General features: G+C 48.0%; 2 protein-coding genes across 2 annotated transcripts; both read left to right on the forward strand.

Annotated features, from left to right (window-relative positions):
• The first annotated feature begins 1,194 nt into the window (after positions 1 to 1,194).
• On the forward strand, positions 1,195 to 14,196 carry DISP2 (dispatched RND transporter family member 2). The gene is given in 8 exon segments (XM_075095268.1): positions 1,195 to 1,278; positions 1,280 to 1,827; positions 4,241 to 4,270; positions 6,376 to 6,499; positions 7,461 to 7,576; positions 8,054 to 8,172; positions 9,111 to 9,208; positions 9,820 to 14,196. Coding segments are annotated over 8 exon segments (4,536 nt in total). The 3' UTR covers positions 13,237 to 14,196.
• Positions 14,197 to 15,464: 1,268 nt separating this feature from the next.
• On the forward strand, positions 15,465 to 20,920 carry KNSTRN (kinetochore localized astrin (SPAG5) binding protein). Its single transcript, XM_075095271.1, has 8 exons — positions 15,465 to 15,620; positions 16,588 to 16,720; positions 16,871 to 16,927; positions 17,156 to 17,255; positions 18,937 to 19,051; positions 19,365 to 19,426; positions 19,566 to 19,640; positions 20,512 to 20,920. Exons 1-8 carry the CDS (start codon positions 15,476 to 15,478, stop codon positions 20,641 to 20,643), a joined length of 819 nt encoding a protein of 272 aa, XP_074951372.1. The 5' UTR covers positions 15,465 to 15,475; the 3' UTR covers positions 20,644 to 20,920.
• The last annotated feature ends 35 nt before the right edge of the window (positions 20,921 to 20,955 follow it).

A 20,955-nucleotide genomic window follows, 5' to 3' on the forward strand; every position in this document is an offset into this window, starting at 1 on the left:
TGGCTGTCTGAAAAGGCATGAGAGGGACTCTGCAAATTTTCAAAAATATTACCTTCTCAAACATTCTGCCTTCATTACCTCCCACATCACATCAGGTGCCTCAGGCTAAAGTTCGTCTCACTGTAGCCTTGCTCCAGCACTCATAATTCTTTCATGACTTGAGACACTTGTGATTCTAACTGGCCTGAATCACTCGTCATACTTGACCCTCAGACCCTAGGGCAAGGCACACCAGCCAGCTGTAGCCACCAGGGCACGTGCTCTGAACAAGGACCAGAGACACCTGCTGTTTCCACAGTGCGCTTTCTTTTCAAGCTCCAGATTGCACAGTGCTGCTGAAACTCTGACACCTTGACCAGCTCTATCTCTCGAGACAGCAATTCCTAAGGCATTTTTGGGGTCAGTGTGACCTCAGTCTATGTGTGTGAAAGGTTTTTTGGTGTCACACAGACTAGCCAGTCCCTCAAAGTATTATTCAAACTTTCTCCAAGCTAGCGAAATCTCTCAGGCTCCATAAATCAAGAACTGTGGAAATGGAGTAATTTTTTTAATTCCCTGGAGAGCAGAAAGCATATCCTGCAGAGACCTCATTACTTGGGAACTGAAGTCTGCAAATGCTTTGTCTCAGCAAATTGAGCAGTCAGAGGAAAGTCAAGCTTCAAGAGATCTTGAGAGATCCCAGTCCATCCCCTTCCTGCATACCAAGACCAATAGTATCTGTTGCTGACGTTTGGGAGATGTATGTCTAAAGTGATCCGAAGAGCCCAGGAGAGAGTCTGCAGGACATGGAAGCCTTTAGGGCAGTGCCAGGCTGGAGGCTGAAGGCCCTTCTACACTGTTGTAGCCATCAGGCTCACTCTTCAGGTTTTTTAGCGCCAGGGATGATTCGCTCTCCTACTATCCCAACGTGGAGCAGAGCCAGTCCTTCTGTAGTGCAGTCAGACAAATTCATCTTCCCAAGAAGCGCAGATAATTGTCTTCTTCACATGCAGCCTCCTTTGGTTTCCATTTCCCCAGATCTCTGTAGTCACTTCTGGTCCTGATCTAGGACCCTGCTGATACCACCAGCAGCGTGTCCTGCCCCCTCCACTGTGAAATCTCTTGGAGAAGACATTACCCAATTTTTCAGAATTTTGGAGCAACTCACACAAAGATGTGATGGATTCTCCATCAGCTGGAATCCCTGAGTGAGTCATGGATGTCTTTACAAAAAGCATAATCCAGCTCAGCCCTGAGACCAGCTCTTGGTACAGCAAATAGTGGGTGAGGTTTTACATCTTGTGTTACGTGGGAGGCCTGTGGGAGTCTCCAGGATGTGATTCCCATGCGTAGCCTTTGTACTGCTTTGCTGTTTTACCATACCTTTATTTTCTCTCACAGAGAAAAACAAAATGCAGGACCTTGCCAGACCTGTCTCGCCATGCCAGAGATTGGGAACACCGAGCCCAGCTACAGCGGCACTTCCTGGGAAAGAATCTGCCCGGTCCATCACTGCCCCATTCCTGCATCCCCCAGGCTGGGGGGAGACCACCTGCCCTCCTCCAGCCACACATTTGGGCCAGTCTCCACCCAGTCCAACGGCCAGGTGCCATCAAGCTCCCAGGACTCACAGCAGCATCCCCTGTATTACCCTTGCAACCAGCAGGAGTCCCGAGGCAGCTACGGCCTGCCCCCTCTCCCCGGGCATGGCGAGAGGCCCGTGTTGTGCTCCCATCTTTCCAGCAGCGATCCCACGCCAGCTTCCCGCCACGGGGCCTCGGAAACCCCCTGGAAGCAGTGGTCTCCCGAGCAGCGCCGGCCGGTGCAGCATCACATTGTAACAGTCAGGTAAGAGGCATGTGGGGGGCGGCTCGGGGGCTTTTGGAAAGCACCTCCTGAGCTTTGTGGTGGGAAGCGGGAGGGGATGAGAAGGGTCTGAGCAGGGATGTGCGAAACATGGTTTTGCTCTCCAGTTTGGGACAGCAGTTGCCCCAAAATGCACAGAGGGATCCAGTTGGCCCTCTCCATCTCCATGGAAAGTGTACGGAGAGCTGCCGTTCCCACACCAGGGAGAGGCAGGATTTGCTTCTCAAGGTGACTCACTGGATAAAGCCAAGGTCACTTGGTTGCTCCTGGAACCTGCAGCTCTGTTTATGTCCATCTTCCATGATCTTTTTATTTTCTCCTTTTGCACTGCAAGACAACCAGCTGGCTCATCCTTTACCTTGGCAGAGTTTCTCAGTGATAAGAGCAGAGTTAATTTCTTTTTCTGCCCCCACCGAAGCTGCTGCCTGTGCCAGAAGGGAGAGGCAGCAGAGGGTAAGCACTGGCTACAGCTGAGCAGTGAGAAATACAGAAATGGGGAAGATTATTTGATTTTCCAGGTTGGGCAGCAGCAAGGGTGTAAATTCTGTATTGTCCGTGACAAAATCGGGCAGACTCCATTTGTGTGCGGAGCATCCTGGTGACTTGCTTAGGTGGCAGATGTTTCTTGGGCAGCGCCATAATGATGCACACAGGATGGGCTTCCCCTACAGCCTGAGCTACAGCCTCTGCCCCTTCCAGCCAGCACCGTCCGTCCCTGCTGCCTGCGCCTTTTGGAGTCCACTGTTGGCACTAAAGACGACCCCTTCGCTACCACAGCAGTAGTCACTGAAGTCCAACAAAAGATGGCACAGGATTCCTCCCTTGCCTTTGCACAGCCATGCAGGGTGGGGCACAAAAGCCCTTTACAGCTTCATTTTCTAGCCATTAACAGAGGATTTAATTTGCCTGTGTTTGCAGTGTAGAGCAATTGCAGTCAGAGGAGTGGAGCCTAGATCCTTTTTGGCTCGTATGCTATCAACAAAATTGTTAACTACGCTCTCTGTAACAGGTTATTTAAGTAGGAAACGCAGCTGGATTGCAAATCCTTGGCAGAATGTGCAGCACTAGCAGACAGAAAAGTGATAACATAATAATGCTAGAATGGGGGTTTTAATCCAAGCAAATCTGCTTGGGAAGCTATTGTGAGAGAATTAGCACAGGATGGGCAGTATGCTGCCAGAAAGGGACCTCTCTTTAATAATCTGGTGAGGATTTGTCTTTGCTCCCCTTTCTCCCAAATCTACGGAGCATTAGCACGATGGGGAAAACACAATATGATTTATTACTCATGCCCCTGAGAGTGACTCTTCCATGGGGAACTCTCCTCCATTGCTTTTTCGTTTCTTCCATTCATTCATAACACCTTCCAGGAAGGATGAGCTGCCACGGGGTCACCAGCTGGCTGCCGGGATGGAGCAGGGCCATCTGCCCCCCGCAGACGTCAGAGTGCAGTGGGACCTTCTCCCAGTCTAAGCCAAGAGCGTAGGAGGAGGGTGAAGGGAGGAGGTTGCACTCACTGCGCTGAGCTTGGCATGGCTCCGGAGAGAGGAGGAGGCCACAGCTGGGAGCAGTTAGCTGGAAGCTGTGCTGCAACCCGAGGCCACGCCAGGCTGGGGCGTATTTCAAGGGGACATTTCAGTGGAAGCAGAGAGCAGAATAAAGGTCCTTCAGATATGGTGACCCACTGAGGTGTGGCTGTTCTGTTATGCTGTCAGTGGAAAGCTTGCCCTCAGGGATTCAATAAACTTAACCCTGGATCCCCTGGGCATGGCTTCTTCATTTTGGTCCTCAGAGCCCTACAGGTAGGAATGATAAACGCTCCTCTGGGAAGGAAATGCTGGGAAAACGTTTTGAGCAGCTCCACCAGCCTTCTGCTCCTCTAGACTGGGCAAACGCTGCCTTTGGAAGGGCCCAGGGAACACATGAGAGCCACCTTTTGGGAAAATCCTTGCTGAGCTGAACAGGAAATGAAAAACATCATTGCTAGCCTGGCTGATTAAATCTAATCAAGAGGTATGCTCTTGTCAAGAACCAATTTAAAAATTCAGTAGGAAATCACTTAAACCAGGGAGATTTTCATGGATAGAGGTGTGGTGCGATTTCTACGGGATTACATTGCTAATGTCCGTTACTTTGTACGGGGTTTTCTCAGAGGGGCAGAAATGAGGAGCGACTACGTGTCTTCCCATCCTGTTTGGTTAAAATGCCAACAGAGAGGAAAAGACTCTGTTATTCATTGAACTAATTCATGGAGTGCATGTACTGTTGCAGCAATGGCTCAGCTTGGAGCTTTACAGCCCCTGGAAGGGTTACTGTGCTTTGTGGGAAAACAATAAATGACAGAATCACAGAATGGCAGGGGTATAAATGAACACTTTTTTTTTTTCATCTGCAGACATGACAAAGCTTTCAGGATGCCAAAAAGGTATGTTTAATATCAAAAGCTTCCTGTCCTTCTACCGCACTACCATTGCTCTCCTGCCCTGCTATTAGGAAATGTGGAGCGTTTTGGCTGCCAAGGTCCATGGCAGGCCCAGCTCCAGAGGCGAGGTCAGCGCCCCCCGCTCAGGGCTCCCCATCCGCTGGGAAACATCTCAGCGTGCTTGCGGGATCAGTTTAACCTGCATTAGTGAACAGCAGCACTCTCTTGATAGCTGTTCTTGGGGCAGGTGCCTGGCTCTAATCCATATGATCGCTTTATATATATATATAAAAATCCTCTGTGTGTGTGTGTGTATATATATATATTTATGTATAGGATGAATCCAGCTTGGCACACCAGATGAGCAATCAGGAGGATAGCTCACCCGTGAAATAAGTTCACCTTTTCAAAAGGCAGAGGATTTTCAATACATTTTTCAAAATCGAAATAATTTGATTGCTTTCAACTTCTGTTTAAAAGCTCATTTTTGTAATCTATTTTTTCTGGAAGGTTTGGGTAAGAATTTTCCATTATCAGATACTGCAGCTGATTCTTTCTTTTTTCATTTTTTTTCTGGTAATTGGACGCAGAACCACCCAAAGCAGCCCCCAGAAATTAGGTACTCTAATGCGTAAAGGGCAATTTTTGTTCATTTTCATAGAAAAGATTTCACCTCTGAAAACAAACTTGATAAGGTGGTCTTACACTGAAAAAAAATACCAGGCCTGACCAAAAGTCACGTGAAAAGCCTTTCGAAGGGCTTGTGATGATTTGTAATGATGAGAAATTGCTGGATTATTTAACTCAGTGAAGTTGGAGACAAGAGGAACAAAAGAGCAGGCAAGCAGGAGCGTGACACCTCAAGGCTGATACACGCTGGCATGGCTGCTCTAAAGTTCGTAAATATTTCACTTCCCTATGAAGCTCAAATATTTGTCAACTATTTTTGAATGAAGAATTTCTTATATTTCAGAAATACATCAGAATACAGAAGAAATACCTAGAACCTGCCAAACCAGAGCCGGAACCCATTCCGATATCCTATACCTCAACAGATATATTTGAGGAAGATAAAAATCTTGAGGCAGTAAAACCTGCACTGGTAAAAAATCGTGGGGTAGTAACTTTGATAGATCATCCCGTAGGAGACAGTTTGTCTCAAAATTTTAGACCAGCTCTTAGGAACAAAAGCAACAGGCAAGAGTTTTGGCCAGAGTAAACTGCTTCTCTGGAAGGGTTTTGTCTGTACAGAAATGCGTGTGCCACCATACCACACCAATATACCCGCCAGGCATAGCCCTGCCCCGGGCCTTGTACAGGTTCTCCAGACCCTGAAGGAAAACCAGGCGGCTGAATTTGCAGATGCTCTTGTTGTAGGCTGAGTGGTTGTTTCTGAGGCTGATATCAGGGTGAGATTCACTCATCCTGCGGATGCAGAAGCCACTTGTCCACCCCGTGAATGCCGCTGCCAATCCTAACATCGCTTACGCGTCAGATCAGTGCTTTCTATCCTTTTTTGCTGTGCAAATGTCCACACATTCCCCAGCAGTGAGGCAGGGCCCTATATAGTGAGTGAATGTATAGTGACCAGTATGGTATAGTATAGTGACCAATGGCAACGGACTCGCTCAAGTTAGTTGTCTTTAGGGGACCCTTCAGAATAGCCCAAAGACTTCTCAGGGTCCACAGACGAAGATCTGCAGGTCAAACTGTTAGGCAGCTACCGGCTTAGATTGCACAGCGAGGGGGAAGAGGAAGAAGCTCTTTTTAAATGCGATCTTTTCAGTTAAATATTTAAAGCTGCATTTTGCCCTAGGAAACAGGAGTCTGGTTTTTATTATTTCTGATTGAAAAAGCAGGAAAACGTAGGGAAGCAAAATGTAATTACCCGAGTTAATTAGAATTGCCTGCAAACATCCAGTTGGAGGTATAATATGTTCATTAATAGCTGCACTAGAGCCTCTAAGCTTTTCAATAAATAAATGCTCAAACCAGAAAGCCCTAATTCTTCTACTTCCTTTTACGAACACTACATTGGTTCAACAGCAGGTTTCGTGCTGAGAGCAGAAGCGCCTTAACAGCTGCATTTCTTCTCCTGTTGATTCCAGTTACTCTCAAATGATCGCGGAGTGGCCCATCGCCGTCCTGGTGCTCTGTTCGGTGACGGCTGTGGTTTGCACTTTAGCTGGCCTGCTTGTTGGAAATTTGCCTGATTTTTCAGAACCCTTAATGGTAAGTCCCTACAGACAATACATCCACATGAACGTATGGAACATCCATGGGCCAACCAGCGATATATTCCTTCTGACATATAAAATGAGCCTTTACTTCCTTCTCTGCAGATAAAGGCAGCGAGGCAGGACAGTAAATCACGGAGGGCATTAAGGCCGCTAGGAAAAATGACTTTGTTTATCAGTGATCTGCTCTCCTTAACCCGCACCCTCACAGCCCACAACCAAAGCAAGACTCCCTCAGAACGGACATAACGTGTCAGAGTAATGCTCAGTATTTGCTGTTTCTCTGGCGCCACAGAAGAAGCACGGCCTCTGCAGTGGCAGCCACCAGCCCCTTTCCCGGCAACGCTGTGGGCTCGTGCTAGTGCCCTCACTCTGGTGTGGAGACACTGCCGGCACAAGCCGGGGCTGCTCCTTTCACTCCCCTTCCACGGCTGGAAGGCTGGGGCTGCCCAAAAGGACCAGCTCGGCTGGGTGGGGATTGGGTGGAGGAGCTGGCCTCGGCTCCTGCAGCCTCTGTGCAAGGCTCTTGAAACGGAGAGACTGCCCCGTTCTGTGCGCTGCTGCACAGGGTCCTGTCGTCCATGCGGTATCCCACATTTTCTAAAGTCATCCCTGTCTCCCATTAATGGAAGAATCCTCAGAAAATAAGAATAAACTAGAGGTTGTCCAGGAAGAGGAAAATTACTCCCATTTCTGTAAGCAACTATTTTACTTGAAGAGGAGGCGAAGAGCCTTATGAGATCAGGGAGAGAGAATTGTAGCCATCCTTGCCCAAAAAGGAAAGGAAAGGAGAAAATTTTTTTTTCTGTCAGCTCTGGGATGCATTATTCAATTTGGGTATCTCTCCAAGACGCAGTAATAATCTCATACAGTTTCTGTGTCTAGGAGGAGGATTAAGGAAAGCTAAGCTGAACTAAAACGCAAGCTGGTGACAAAACCCTTTTGCTTGGCTGCAGGGTTTCGAGCCACGAGATACTGACATTGGGAGAAAGCTGGTTGTGTGGAGGAATGTACAGAGCCATACAGGCTACAAGAAGACCTTTTCCCTTTCTCCCTATGCCGAGAAGAAAAGGTATTTGAGTTTGGTTTTGGGGGTTTGAGGAAGATGTCAGCTGTAAAGTTATCGATTCAGTGTTCCAAGGTATCTATGTGAATTACAACATATACGCTATGCTTAACAGTGACCAAAGCACTGGTGAATTTAGTCTGATGCCTGCAATGGGCTTGGGCTCCCTATTCCAGAAACCAGAAATTAGGCTCTAAACTCTGTGTGCATTTACTTCACTGTCTACCTTTAAGAGACTGTGGAGGCGACTCAGCATGTCTGCACAGGGGATGCAGTTTCTCACTTGGTCTGATGCAGTTCCCTATAAAGGGGCACAGTCGATACCAATATCGAACCCAATATCGAACCCAATATCGAAAAGCTCCCACCCAAGCTATGCTCCTTCATGACTATGACGACTCTTCTTTCACCAGAGCCTTGTCAGTGAGCGTAACTCACAGCCAGATGACCTCTAGTTACACAAATAATCTGGTCTCTTGCCAGCTACGATGACATTGGCATGAGCAGAGGGCAGAAGGCTGCTCAGGGGGAACAAGAAGCGAGGACGCGGAGAATGGTGGAACAAATCTACGGAGCCGATGGTTTCTTTTGTGGTCCCCCAGGTGAGTGAAATCTCAACAGGGTAGTAAGTATTACACACCCAGAACTCAGCTGCCTACAGAATTGTCGCAGTGGTTTAGGGCACAGGGAAACATTCTGAGTGTGCTCTAGGAAAGCGGTGCATACAACACCATCCTGGGAAATCTAAGCCACCTTTGGGATAGTGATCTTCCAGTGCTTCAGAACTGAGCGGTTAGAAAAGGCTTGTTCTGAAGTTCTGGAGGAAGTTGTTTCTCCCTAACTTTTTGCCATACTACTTCTTCCCTGTTAGAAATATGCCTTAAAAGCAGCAGTAAAAGGGTGAAGGTTTTCACCATTTATGTGTATCAAAAGCGAATACTCTGAAGAAATGGCGTATGCCCTGCTCCCGCCCTGTTCCCACTCCCACTCTGTTCCTTTTCTCCTTGAAATATGTAAGTGGCAGTAAAAACAGGAGAGAAAAGACGAGAAAAAGTCCAAGACACCCCAAATTTATCCCAAAAGGGACAGGAGTAAGTAGAAGAAAGAGGAACAGCACACAGATATTTTTACTCCCTTCCCTGCCTCTACTCCACCTCTGAAAGCAGTCAGACACCAAACCCTCAGGGCCTTGGCAGTGTCTGGCCGAACCCCGGCCCCTCACCTTGTCACGGGGGTGCAGAACCAGCTGCCAACGCTCACTAGAAGCACGCTGACAGCATGGAGAGCGTATTTTGAAAAAGCCCCAACGCTGCTCACCTGCTGCTGACAGATGGGTGAGGACAGAGGTCGGATCACACATGGCAGATGCTACCGCTCACTACGAGCTACCGTCTTTGTGACCTGCTTCCCTTCAGGGAGTCCTCCACAGCAGTCCTGCTTTTTTTTTTTCTATGCACAGAGAGTCTACTCTAAACAGCCTGGCTGGTTCATCTTCATTACCTACACCTTTTCTTTAAATTTTTTTTCTCCTTTATTTCAGAAAAGAGCTATTCCCAGCTGGTATTTATGTCCACAACTGCTGGGAGCTTATGGAACTTGCAAGCTATTCAGTCCATGTGTCAAATTGAACAAGACAAGGTTAGTAATGTCAGGAAGAACATATATACATGCTGTCTCTTTTCTGACTGCTGTAATCTTTAATCTCTAGCTGAAAGGAAGCCAGATAAAAATGACTTAAGCTCCAGAACAGGTTTCAGCGTAGAGGACTCCAAAGCATTTTGCCTACTTAGCAATACGTGAATGATTCCACCTGTCACTACAGTCCAGCTGCAAAGGGCAGCGCCATCAGACAAGCATGAAGGGGCACTGGACAAGCGCTTGGTCCAGAAGCCAAACATGTCCATCAGAAGCTGCTGAGAATTTTGGGCAGCAGAACGTAGTTATCCAAATGGAGCTCTCATCCTGGAGACCAAGACAGCAAGTTTTGCGAGTGGGAAGGTTAATTGGATTAGCTGTGTTTGCCATAGGATCCAAATTTTCAAATCAGAGGTTATAAAATATGAATACCAGACAGGGTATAATTTTTGCTGAAGGCTGGCACCTTTCAATGCAATTTGTTACTGGGAGGATGCCGGGCTGTGGCTGGCCCATGCAGTGGGGAGGATGGCTGCAAGGAGCAAGGAGCATGGGCCTGCAAGATGAAGTGTGCAGAGAGGGCCTGACACACTGCTCCCCCGCCTGTTTTTCAGATACGCTCACATGTTCATTTTAGAGACCTCTGCCAACGGACTGAAGCCAACGAATGCTGCCCAAGCTGGTCTCTGGGGAACTACATTGCTGTCCTGTACAACAGGTCTTCGTGTCTGGAGATAACCCAAGGAGACATCTCCCACACCCTGGCCCTCCTTCGTGCCTGTGCTCCCGACTACCACAAAGGTACCCTCACTCCGTCTTGCATCGGTCCGGAGACTGTCAGACAGAAACACTCTCAGTGTGCCAAGGTCCCAGAAAAATGTACCCGCTTCAACGCCATTTACCAGCTTCTTCACTTCCTGGTTGACAGAGACTTTCTTAGCCCCCAGACGATGGAGTACCAAGTGCCGTCTCTCAAATACAGCCTCCTGTTTTTGCCTACAAGGAAAGGTGCATCTATGATGGGGATCTACTTAGACAATCTTGAATCCTGGGATCTGTTTGATAACTACACATCTATCACTGGAATGGACCTGGGCCTTAAACAGAAACTCTTCCAGCACTATCTTTTACTGGATACTAAGTATCCAGTCCTGGCAATATTAGCTATTTTTCTAAGCATTTCTTTTTATTTACGCTCAGTATTTATTACCTTGATGGTCCTGCTTGCTGTTGTCAGTTCTTTAATGATCTCCCACTTCTTGTACAAGGTGGCCTTCAGATTCACCTACTTCCCTTTTGTAAACCTGACAGCAGTCATCATTCTCAGCAGCATTTGCGCCAATCACACCTTTGTCTTCTTCGACCTCTGGAACCTCAGCAAGAACCAGAACCCTTCCGCTGGGCTTTCGCAGTGGGTGAGTCAAACCATGCACCATTTTGCGTATCTCATGCTGGCTTCTTGCTTCACAACAGGTGCTGCCTTCTATGCCAGCTACATTAGCAATATAATAGCCATCCGCTGCTTTGCTATTTACATGGGCACCTCGGTGCTGGTGAATCTGGTATTCATGATGACTTGGCTTCCTTCTTCGGCTGTGCTGTATGAGCGCTACATAGCAACGACGTGCATTTACAAGCCAGAAGACTACTGGAACAATACTGGCCATAAAAGAGCCGCTCTCTCCCTCCATTACATTCTCAGGGGTCTCCAGAACACACTGTCTGAAACCTCCAAGCTGCTATTTGAGAAGCTTCTGCCTTGTGGGGTCATCAAGTTTCGGTACATCTGGATCTGCTGGTTTGCTGCCTTAGCAATAGGAGGTGCCTACATTTCCTGCTCCAACCCAAAACTCAAACTCCCGACTCTCGAGACATCGTCTGTCCAGGTGTTTAGGCTGAGCCACCCCTTTGAGAGGTACGATTCCGAGTATTGCCACCAGTTCATGTTTGAGAGGCTGGAGCATGGAGAAGGGCAGCGTATGCCTGTCATGATAGTCTGGGGCATTCTGCCCGTGGATAACGGGGACCATTTCAATCCAAAAAGCAATGGCACCCTAGTGACAGATGTCACCTTCACGATCCAAAACCCTGATGCCCAGAAGTGGCTCCTCGAATTCTGCCAAAAAGTGAAGAACCAAACTTTCTATTACCCTGATGCAGAGCAGAAACCTACTGTGTGTTTCATGGAGGAGTTCCTCAGGTGGATGGACAGTCGCCAGTGCTCCCAGCGAGACCACAGCTTCAACCTTTGCTGCAACCAGTTCTCCTTCCCTTATGGAAGCGATGTCTTCCTACACTGCGTCAAAATGATGCTCCTGGAACAAGGCAGGGAAGAGGCAGAAACGTACGATCTGGGCCTCAGGTTTGACGGGGAGGGAAATCTTGCCGCCTTAGTGCTGCAGTTTCAAACTATTTATCACTATAGCTTCAACTACAGCAAAGCCAAACAATTCTACGAGGAAATCAAACTCTGGGTAACAGAGGAAATGAAAACCGCCCCCGTGGGGCTTCAGAATGGGTGGTTTACCAGTAAATTAGAGCTCTACAACCTCCAGCACAGTCTCAGCACAGAAACGATGGTGGTCATGGGGCTCTCCATAGCCATTTCCTTCGTGGTGCTGCTGCTCACTACTTGGAACGTTCTCCTTAGCATTTTCTCTGTTACTGCCATTGCGGGAACAGTCCTGGTAACCATTGGCCTTTTGGTCCTCTTGGAGTGGCAGCTCAATGCAGTGGAGTCTCTCTTCATTTCAGCTGCAGTAGGTCTCTCCGTTGACTTTACCGTCAACTACTGCATCTCCTATCATCTGTGCCCCCATTCTGACCGCCTGAGCCGAGTGGCCTTTTCCCTGAAGCAGATGAGCTGCGCCACAGCCATGGCAGCTTCTGCTCTCTTCTCTGCAGGGGTCATTATGTTGCCTGCGACAGTCCTGGTGTACAGGAAGTTGGGGATATTCATCATGATGATCAAGTGTATCAGCTGCGGGTTTGCCAGCTTCTTCTTCCAGTCACTGTGCTGCTTCTTCGGCCCAGAGAAGAACTGCGGGCAGATCCTCTGGCCTTGTGCCCACACCATGAAAGACTATTCTGATGACTCCGGGCTGAATGGAAGCTTTGCCTGTGGGGGGAACGAGAAGCAAAACCGGTTGCGGAAGGTCCAGGAGTCCAACACTGCGAATGAGCAATACGAGCTCCAGCCCTTGTCCAGAAAACTCAGCGATAGTTTTGACAACAGCACTTCCACAAGCAAGCTGTCCAACCGGCCGTCGGTGCTCTCTGAAGACACACAAGCTGAAGACAGCAGGTGCCCCAGAATGGGAACGTGCCCTTCCCTTGAAAGAGAGAGACAGAATCTGCAGGAGGCCCTTGGAGACCAGCAGGTTGGCCTGTGCCATTGTCCTGCCTTGCAAACTTCCTCTCCGTACAAGCGCAGCAGCTCAGGAGCAGAAATTCACAGGGAGACACTCTGCCGAGAGTGTCGATGTCGAAAGTACGGTCCGAAAGCTTGGGATGGGTCTGGGCTGGACCATATCCAGCTGGCTGGCACGAAAGAAGGGCAGCTCAATAAATCACAGTGCTCTAGTGACACTGCCCAGCAGCAGTCAGATTATACCTCAGACAACAGCCATCTCCCTGCTGCTGACATCTACAGAAATCACAGATGCCTTTGTTCTCTTGGCAGCTCTTTTGACATGCTCAACATCTCCAGCGAGACGTCGTTTAGTGATTTTGAGCAAGGCCTAAAGCTTGCTGAATCAGCCAGTTCTTGTCCTGATGTCTTAGAGCTGTCTGATTCGTACAGTCAAACAGAGAGAGGCTACCTGAACGCGAAGAGAGATACCCTGCGGCTGGACCTGAGGGAGACTGTCTTTGATATCTCTCCAGCAGCATCGCAGCAGAACAGCTCTTCGTGGAAAAATCGGTTTGGATTAGGGAGCGAAGGTCCGGTTGTGTTACCGAACAGCCAACCAGACATGCCTGATGTCTGGATCAAACGATCTAGCGCACAAAGTTCTGGTTACAACAGTTGAAACCTTGCAGAAAACAAAACTGTACCACTAGGGAAGTGGAAATCTCCTTGGAACTGTAAATATCAGTTTTTTCCTCCCGCCTCTCCTAGGGCTGAGACTATTTCTTAGTATTTCAGCTGTGCAAACACCTGTGTTTCCACAGAACCAGCAAATCTGATGTGAGTGAGAGGGTGTGAGATCAATCGTGGTGGAGTACAAGCCCTTTGACCTCCCGGTGTCTGGTGCCATATTCGCAGCTGTACTGCAAAACTTATCGACTAAACCTGTTTTGTCATTTCCTACAAGGTGATTAGATTTCGTTTTCTTGTCAGGGTCACATAGGAGAGAAACAATGAGGTGAACCTCCCCAGATATGTAACAACAGAGAAAGAGAGATCATGTAAAAACAAAAACAAAAAAATCCAAACCCCAAACCCACAACTACTGAAAATCCAGATATAGAGTGAAGAGCATATTGTTAACAAAAAAAGAAAGTCTTTCATTTCCTACTGAGTCAGAAACTGCTTTGTGTGAAGTCCAGGTTGACAGGCGTCATCATAATAGGTCAGATATTACAAAAAAATCTCATCAAGACTTTTGAGTTGATACAGTCTCTTACTGATTGTGGAGGAGGCTGCAGAATCCAGTCCAAATCTATTTTCAATAACAATTTCACTTGGTTTTATCAGAAGAAATTCTAGTACTGCCAAAGATTTTCAGTGAGAGATTTCCCCTTTGAAAGAAGTGTCCTCGACCCCTCAGTGACTCGGGTGCTCTGTGTGTCATCTTCATAGCTTGTTTCCACTCAAGGCATTCCCTACAAACATGTAACTTTTTAAAATTTGCGTATCTGGTGAATCTTTAAATTTCCTTTTTCTTTTTTTCCCTCTACCAGAAACAAACAGGAACACAAACACTTCCTTGCCTTTATCTGTTGAAAAAGAGAAAATGTTCTCTATAGAAGTTGACGTAAAATAAATGCTTATGACAAACTTTCCTACATCTGCGTGATGCTTCATTTTCACAGAGAACACTGTGGTTCATTCTCTTTATCTTTTAAGGGCCTAATATATTTTCCAATATAGCCATCAAAAGGAAAGCATACGTCTTAAAGATTTGCTCCCTCCAACACCCACAAGCAGTTTTCTCTGCTCCGTGGGAGATGGGCTGTGGCTGCCTGATGGGGATGAGGGATGCACTCTTTAGACCCAATAACCCTGCTTGAAATATACAACCTATTTCAGTTTCGTGTTTTCATAGCACGGTTCCCATACTGGGTGTTCAGGTGGGTGTTCTGGCAGCCAGAGCTGCCCTTGGGCCATGAGCCAACGCTGACCGAAAGCCTCTCTCCACACATGAGCTTTTCACATTACTATTTGGAGGGACTTGTCACCTGTTTTGAAAACTGTGTTGGGAAACATTGTGAAAACATCTAAGAAGGTTGAGAAGCATTTCACACGGATGCCTCATTTCCCCTTACAGTGTGGGAGGGCAGTTTTAATCCCCTCAAACGCAAGTGGCAGCACCAGCGCCCTGGGCGTGCAGCAGGGAGGACTCCGCAGCACAGATTCCCCTTGAATCAGAATCATTAAGGCTGGAAAAGACCTCGAGGATCATCAAGTCCAACCGCTAACCCAACACCCCCAAGCCTCCTAATCCCCAAGTGCCACGTCTGCACGGTGTTTGAACCCCCCCAGGGACGGTGACTCCCCCACCTCTCTGGGCAGCCTGTGCCAGGGCCTGACCACTCTTGCACTGAAGACATTTTCCCTCATACCGAACCTAACCCTCCCCTGATGCAGCTTGGGGCCGTTTCCTCTCGTCCCATCACTGGTGACTTGGGAGCAGAGACCGACCCCCCCCTCACTCCAGCCCCTCTCAGGCAGCTGCAGAGAGCGAGAAGGGCTCCCCTCAGCCCCCTCTTCTCCAGGCTAAACCCCTCCAGCTCCCTCAGCCGCCCCCCAGCACATTTGTTTTCCAGACCCTGCCCCAGCCACCAAGGCCACCCTTGCGGGCTCCGGGGTCTCGAGTGCCCAAAGCCGCGGGGGAGGAAGCGGGAGGCAGGGCCAACCCTAACCCCACCGGCGGCCGGCTCCCCTGTGGGCAGCCGCGAGTAGAACCCGCCAACCCCAGCGCCGCCGCCTCTGAGGGAAAGGGGCGAGAGGGAGCGAGGCGCCGCACGCCGCCCGCCACTGCCCCCCCGCCGCGCGCCCCGGCGAGGGCGGGGCCAGCCCGCCGGCCGCGGGGGCGCTTTCCGCGCATGCGCGGGGGCGGTGCGGCCGTTGGGCGGCGCGTTGGATTCAAACGGCGGCGGCGGCGGCGGGGCGGGAGCGCAGCCGGCATGGAGGGGGAGCCCTCCCGCATCCCCGTCTTCACCGCGCTCTACCGCACCGGCCCGCCCGCAGGTGCGTGTCCTCTGCGGCGGGAAGCGAGGGTCTGGCGCCGCTGCGGGGCACCGGGGTGCGGGGGGGGGGGGGGGGCGGGTGAGGCCGCCGCGGGAGGGGGCTGGGCGGGGGCTGTTGGGGGCTCTAGCACCGCTGTGGTGTGTGGTGGCCGTTGCGAGCTCTAATTACACGCTTTATTCAACCGGTTTTGTCTCTATTTAAGGCTTCGGCTGACGCTTTTTCTGGCTAAACGTGCGCCCCTGAGCAGGGCCCGTTGAGGTGTGCTCCGGCGCGGGGCCTAACCTGCTTACCGAGCTCTTACTCCTGGAAGTGCTTTGATACTACCTACAGCATTCTAGAAAGGCGAGGGGCCCGGGCTTAGCATTAAAAGCACGGGAGCTAGTCTCTCGGTGGAAGCTCCCGTGTTTCTCCAGCACAAATGTGCTTATGGGTCTGTTATTTGAAAAATACTTAACTTGGGGGGGAGGGGCTTCCTAAACTCACTCAAATAGCTGCGATTTAAAGCCAAATAAATTTTACATAGAAAGCTAGTTCTCTGGAGCGTTATTTTTACAGTGTATCTCCTTGAAATACGAAGCTCTCTTAACTGAGAATTTCACGAGGGCTGTGTTTGTTTCGCTTCCAATACCGAGCAACCTTGCTTGGAGCCCTGTGGTGTGCTGTCTGCTTGATGTTGAGGCCTCCTTTGTTATCATGCCTGTATTGTCACTTTTAAACTTTCTCTCAGTGCTACCCTGGTAACTGTTTTGACACTGCCCACCTGGGCTACCTGTGGCTTGTCCTGGACTATTAATCCTGGGTAAAGTTTGAAGATTACCCTTAGCTTTTGCTACCTTAAAGCCTCTATTCTGGCCAGATATAATTGTGATTTACCTCAAATTGAAGGCTTAAGAGATCCGGTGGTTCTGCGTATTATGGTCATCTCTTGTAGACCATAGGTTTTTTATTGTTGTTTTTTTTCTTACAGAAACACAGATGTCTTTTCCTTCAAAGAAACAATGCGTCAGCAAAACAGCAGATCTAGAGTTCAACAAAGATCCCAATTTTAACTTTAGCTCAAACATTCCAGCAGATGGTGTCTTCAAAGCTACAAACCAAGGGTAAATGAAAGTAAAATACTGATGGATTTATTACTTGGCAAATGTCCTAGAGATAGCTTAGCATTTTGCAGATTTTGTCAAACTAACAGACTTGGTAATCTGCAAGAATGCAGTGGTCTTCTGGTAATTGTATTTCACTTGTCTTTTAAGGTTGCCTAAATCTGCCAAGAAAGTGGACCTGCCTTCAAAGAAGACAGCTACAAGAGGGTAAGTTTCCTCAAATTTCTATTAGTTGCCCTCATGCAGTAACATCCCCTCCTGGAGGAGTACGATGAGCTCTCACCCAGGACAGCTTTCTTGCCTAGTTTGCTGACTAAAGCTCTTGGTCAGAAACAAGAGCAAATGCTTATAAAAAGGGCACGTTTGCAGAATTAAAAGACAAGGTGTGTACTACTGATATTTTTGCCCCTAAATATTTGATGTTTGACTCTACAGACCTCTCAACAGATACAAACTAGAAGCAGAGCTGAGGACCAAGAATCAGCTGTTAGAAACAGCCAAGCAGCAGCTGCACTCCAGACTAACAGGAGCACAGGTAAGGAAAGGGCAGGGGGAATAAATCATTGAGTAATTCCTACGAGGTCAGATCAAAGGACTGTCTCGCTCGTTTTCCTGTCTCTATCAGAAGTCAGTAGAGTTTGGGTGGGTTGGATTTTCTCCTCTGACACCTGTGATATCTGCTGGAACCTGGAAATCGGCAGAGCTGCAGATGTATTTGGATGGATAATGTATCCAGGTCACTGTTAAATAGTTGTCAGAGCTCTAATTCTACTTTAAACTCATTGTGGGAGAACGTTTCAAGTTCACAACTGTACACTTGCACGAAGTTTTATTAAAACAGTCTTGATATTGCCAGCAGCTTGCTAGCTACCACATGAGAAACTGTAAATAATGGCTTGCTGCTGATGGCTTGAGGTCTATCCATTCTTTTTCTTCCACAGCTGCTAACATGTGGTAGATAAGCTATTCAATTTCCTCGTTCCTTTTGCCCAATCTCTCCTAGCTTTGTTAACCCGTCACGTAGAGTGGTGTGAAAGTGCACGCAGCATTGAAGAGGTGGGTTCAGGAATGTGCAGGGTCTCATTTTGGTAACAAAGAATGTTCTACTTGGATTTTGGTTACTGCTGTGCACTAAGTTCGAGGGACAGTGACCTCATCCTCCTCTGAGTATTTATCACAGAGCTCAGTTTATATAAGCTTATGTTTCTTCATGAGCTATTTTGTTGTATTGTTGCCTAATCTCTTAGTGTCTTTGTATTCTTCTGCAAGTTTTTTCCTGTCTTCTGAGCACTGGTGAGGCCAAACCTGGAGTCTTGTGTCTGGTTCTAGGCTCCTGGTACAAGAGACATGGACATACTGCAGAGAGTCCAGCAAAGGGCCACTGAGGTGGTTAAGGGACTGGAGGAAAGGCTGAGATTGCTGGGACTGTTCAGTGCATTCTGGTTCAGACAGATTTGACTTGGTCAAATCAAGTTTAGATTCAGCATCGGCACCTCATTATTCACCACCTCTTGCCAGTCACTCTAGGACACACTGAGCAGAGTTTGCGTCACGTGCAAGAGGCCCTGCTGTAACCTTCAGTTGTAAAAGCCCACTTTATTTCCAAGTTCTCAACCAGTTACTAATCTGTGAGACGATCATTCCTCTTATCTCACAGCTTGATTTCTCTAAGAGCCTTGAGACCTCCTACAAAATGTTCAAAAGGCTTCTGACACTATCAGCTGGATCACCCTAATCCACAGTCTTATTGATTCTCTTGGAGAATTGCATTCAACTTGTGCAGCTGATCAGCTTATCCGATTGCCTGGTAATATCTGAACTGTGTAGGGAATAATGCTGTGGCTTAAAGATTCTAAGGGGCCCTTTCCTCCCCAATGCTTATGCTCTTCTATGCATCAAACTCCTGAATTATTTATATGTACAAGAGGGGAGCACAAGAAAGGATATGCTAGGATTACCTAAAAGGAATTTATCTCTAGGATCAAATTTTTCTAGCAATTACTGTGACATGTGGATATGATAAATGTATTAATCCTGTCAAGAAGCAGGAGTAAAGGACAGCCACAGACTAATGTGTTGTGGTGGTAGTCAGAAGAGGAAGACCTCATTCTTGGTGCTGGTGGAGTGCTTGCTAAGCACCACGCTCGCTACTACTGACTAACGAGACGGAAACCTCCATGGAAACTTGATTCACTTGCAACCTGTGTTAATGACAGGGAACTATAAAGGAGTTAAAGGAGGAGAATGAAGGCCTGGTACAAGAAGTCGAGAAGCTCAAGAAATTCCAGGAGAGTTGCATGGTGATTTTAGAAAGCAGAAACATTGATCCTGGTAAGGACTATGCATTCACATACCATTCTGGTACTTGTTCTTCAGAATGCCTTTTTCTCTTCCCCTGTTGTGACTGTCCATGGACTTTAGGGCTCTGCTTCCTTGCTAAGGAAATACTGCTGTAACTCCAGGGGATTTTTTTTTTCCCCCCCTAGCTTAAGAGAAAAAGCTGCTTCCTGTAGTAGGCCCTGTCCTGGATAAATGTTGAAAATAACTTAATCTTTCCTGTAGAAATTTACTTGGAGAAACTGTTAGTTCTGACAAGCAAACTTATCTGTATGTTAGAGGCTTACTTATGTATCTCATAAATTAGTTACAGGCAACAACATTTTGGAGGAGGAAGAAAAGACACAGGAATGCCAGAAGCAGATGACGGTAAGAAAATTTTGAAATAACAGTAGGAGTGAAATGGGCTCAGAGAGGTCCTGACCTCTTGCACTGATGTTGTGGAAACGGCTGCTGAGAGTTGTGTTTATTTGCATTGTACCAAACTGTGTTCCTTTTGCCTCTTCAGCTGTTAACTGAGAAACTCATAGAAGAATTGAGGCTATTTAATCAAACAGCTGCAAAAGAAAAGGAGATGCTTCAGGTAAGTCTGTGACTTCTTCAGACTCTGCCAGGTAATGAGCACTTGGTGCCAAGTGAGATTCTGAAGGTTATTGAGCTCCTCCCAGCGCTGCTCTATTCCCCAGGAGAACTGCAGACACAGCTGCAGTATTGCTCATCTCGTGTTTTATGTGTGTTAAGGAAACTCTGTGTTCCTCTCCTGCCAAATAGAGGGCTTAAAGTTTATGGTGGGGCAAAGTTACGTCTCATCTCAGTTGTTTCAAGCTGAACTGTATACAGCTGACCTTGAAACAAGGTCAAAGATGAAAGCAGTGTTCAATGGCTGATCGCTTTCATGTTAGCCTGAACCAGTTCCGAACTGGAGATGGATGTCGGTACTGGAAACAGAGCTGGCTCTGCTCAGAGCAGCTCCTGAGAGAGAGGGTTTTTGAGACTGTGTTGCTGGTGGCTGCAAGCACCGCTGGCAGACATGGATCCGCCAGCCCGGCTGCTGTGCTGGAGCTCGGAGCGCTTGGTCTAACTTGGCGAGCGGTGCAGAGCGGTGACCTCAGGTGGCCTCTCTGGGAGCTAAGAAGTATTCAAGCACAGGCAGCTTCAGTGATATTGTCTATACTCTTGACCAGAATAGTCATTAAATTCTAATTCTACAGTTATTGGGAAGAAGTTTAAGAGCTAATTAATTAAATTGCTATTATAGAAGACTTTCCTAAACTTTGATCACAGATAAATTATTTTCTTCAAGGAACAGGTAAAAGATGTCCCAGTCAGGCTGGACTTATCTTAGCTTACCAGGTGAAGGGTTCAAATGCTTTAGTGGGAGCTGCTTTAGAACTCAGCTTTGCTATCCAGTGCTTTTGTGTTATAACACAGCACGTGCTGCCTTCTCTACACAGACAGCGATGGCCAAGTGGAAGTCTGCAGAAGAGGAGAGACACCAGTCCCTGGAGAAGCATTCCTCCTTCCAAGCAGAAATTAAGGAATGCTCAACAATACTTGACGAGTTGGAGCTGCTCCTGGCTATGTGAGGCACAAGGACGGACTCTACTGCCTTTTTCCCCTTTTTTTTATGTTTTCCTCCTAGGTCAGAGGTCTCTACTTTGCAAACCTCGTTCTTACCTTTGGTTTAAACAAAGGAGCAGGTCGGCGATGGCTGCCTACCCACCCGTCCTGTGCTCGGAGCTCCTCTTGCTCTTCCCGTGTCGGCCGGGGCCGTGCCTGGACTCCCCTGCTGCCTGCCTGCTCCGGTTTGTCGGTGCGGCATAAGTAGTCCTGGTTTTAACCCATTAAATGTACTGGAAGGTCTAGAGCAGCCCCGTTACTTCCTCGGGCACCGGCGG

Source organism: Phalacrocorax aristotelis, chromosome 5, assembly GCF_949628215.1.
Source record: "Phalacrocorax aristotelis chromosome 5, bGulAri2.1, whole genome shotgun sequence".
Taxonomy (NCBI): Eukaryota; Metazoa; Chordata; class Aves; order Suliformes; family Phalacrocoracidae; genus Phalacrocorax; species Phalacrocorax aristotelis.

What these genes read in the sequence shown, in the direction of transcription:
- KNSTRN (XM_075095271.1), top strand. Translation starts at nt 15,476, where the DNA reads ATGCGCGGGGGCGGTGCGGCCGTTGGGCGGCGCGTTGGATTCAAACGG. An exon ending in AAGAAGACAGCTACAAGAGG is followed by an intron (nt 16,928 to 17,155) that starts GTAAGTTTCCTC and finishes TTGACTCTACAG; the next exon opens with ACCTCTCAACAGATACAAAC. An exon ending in AATGCCAGAAGCAGATGACG is followed by an intron (nt 19,427 to 19,565) that starts GTAAGAAAATTT and finishes TTGCCTCTTCAG; the next exon opens with CTGTTAACTGAGAAACTCAT.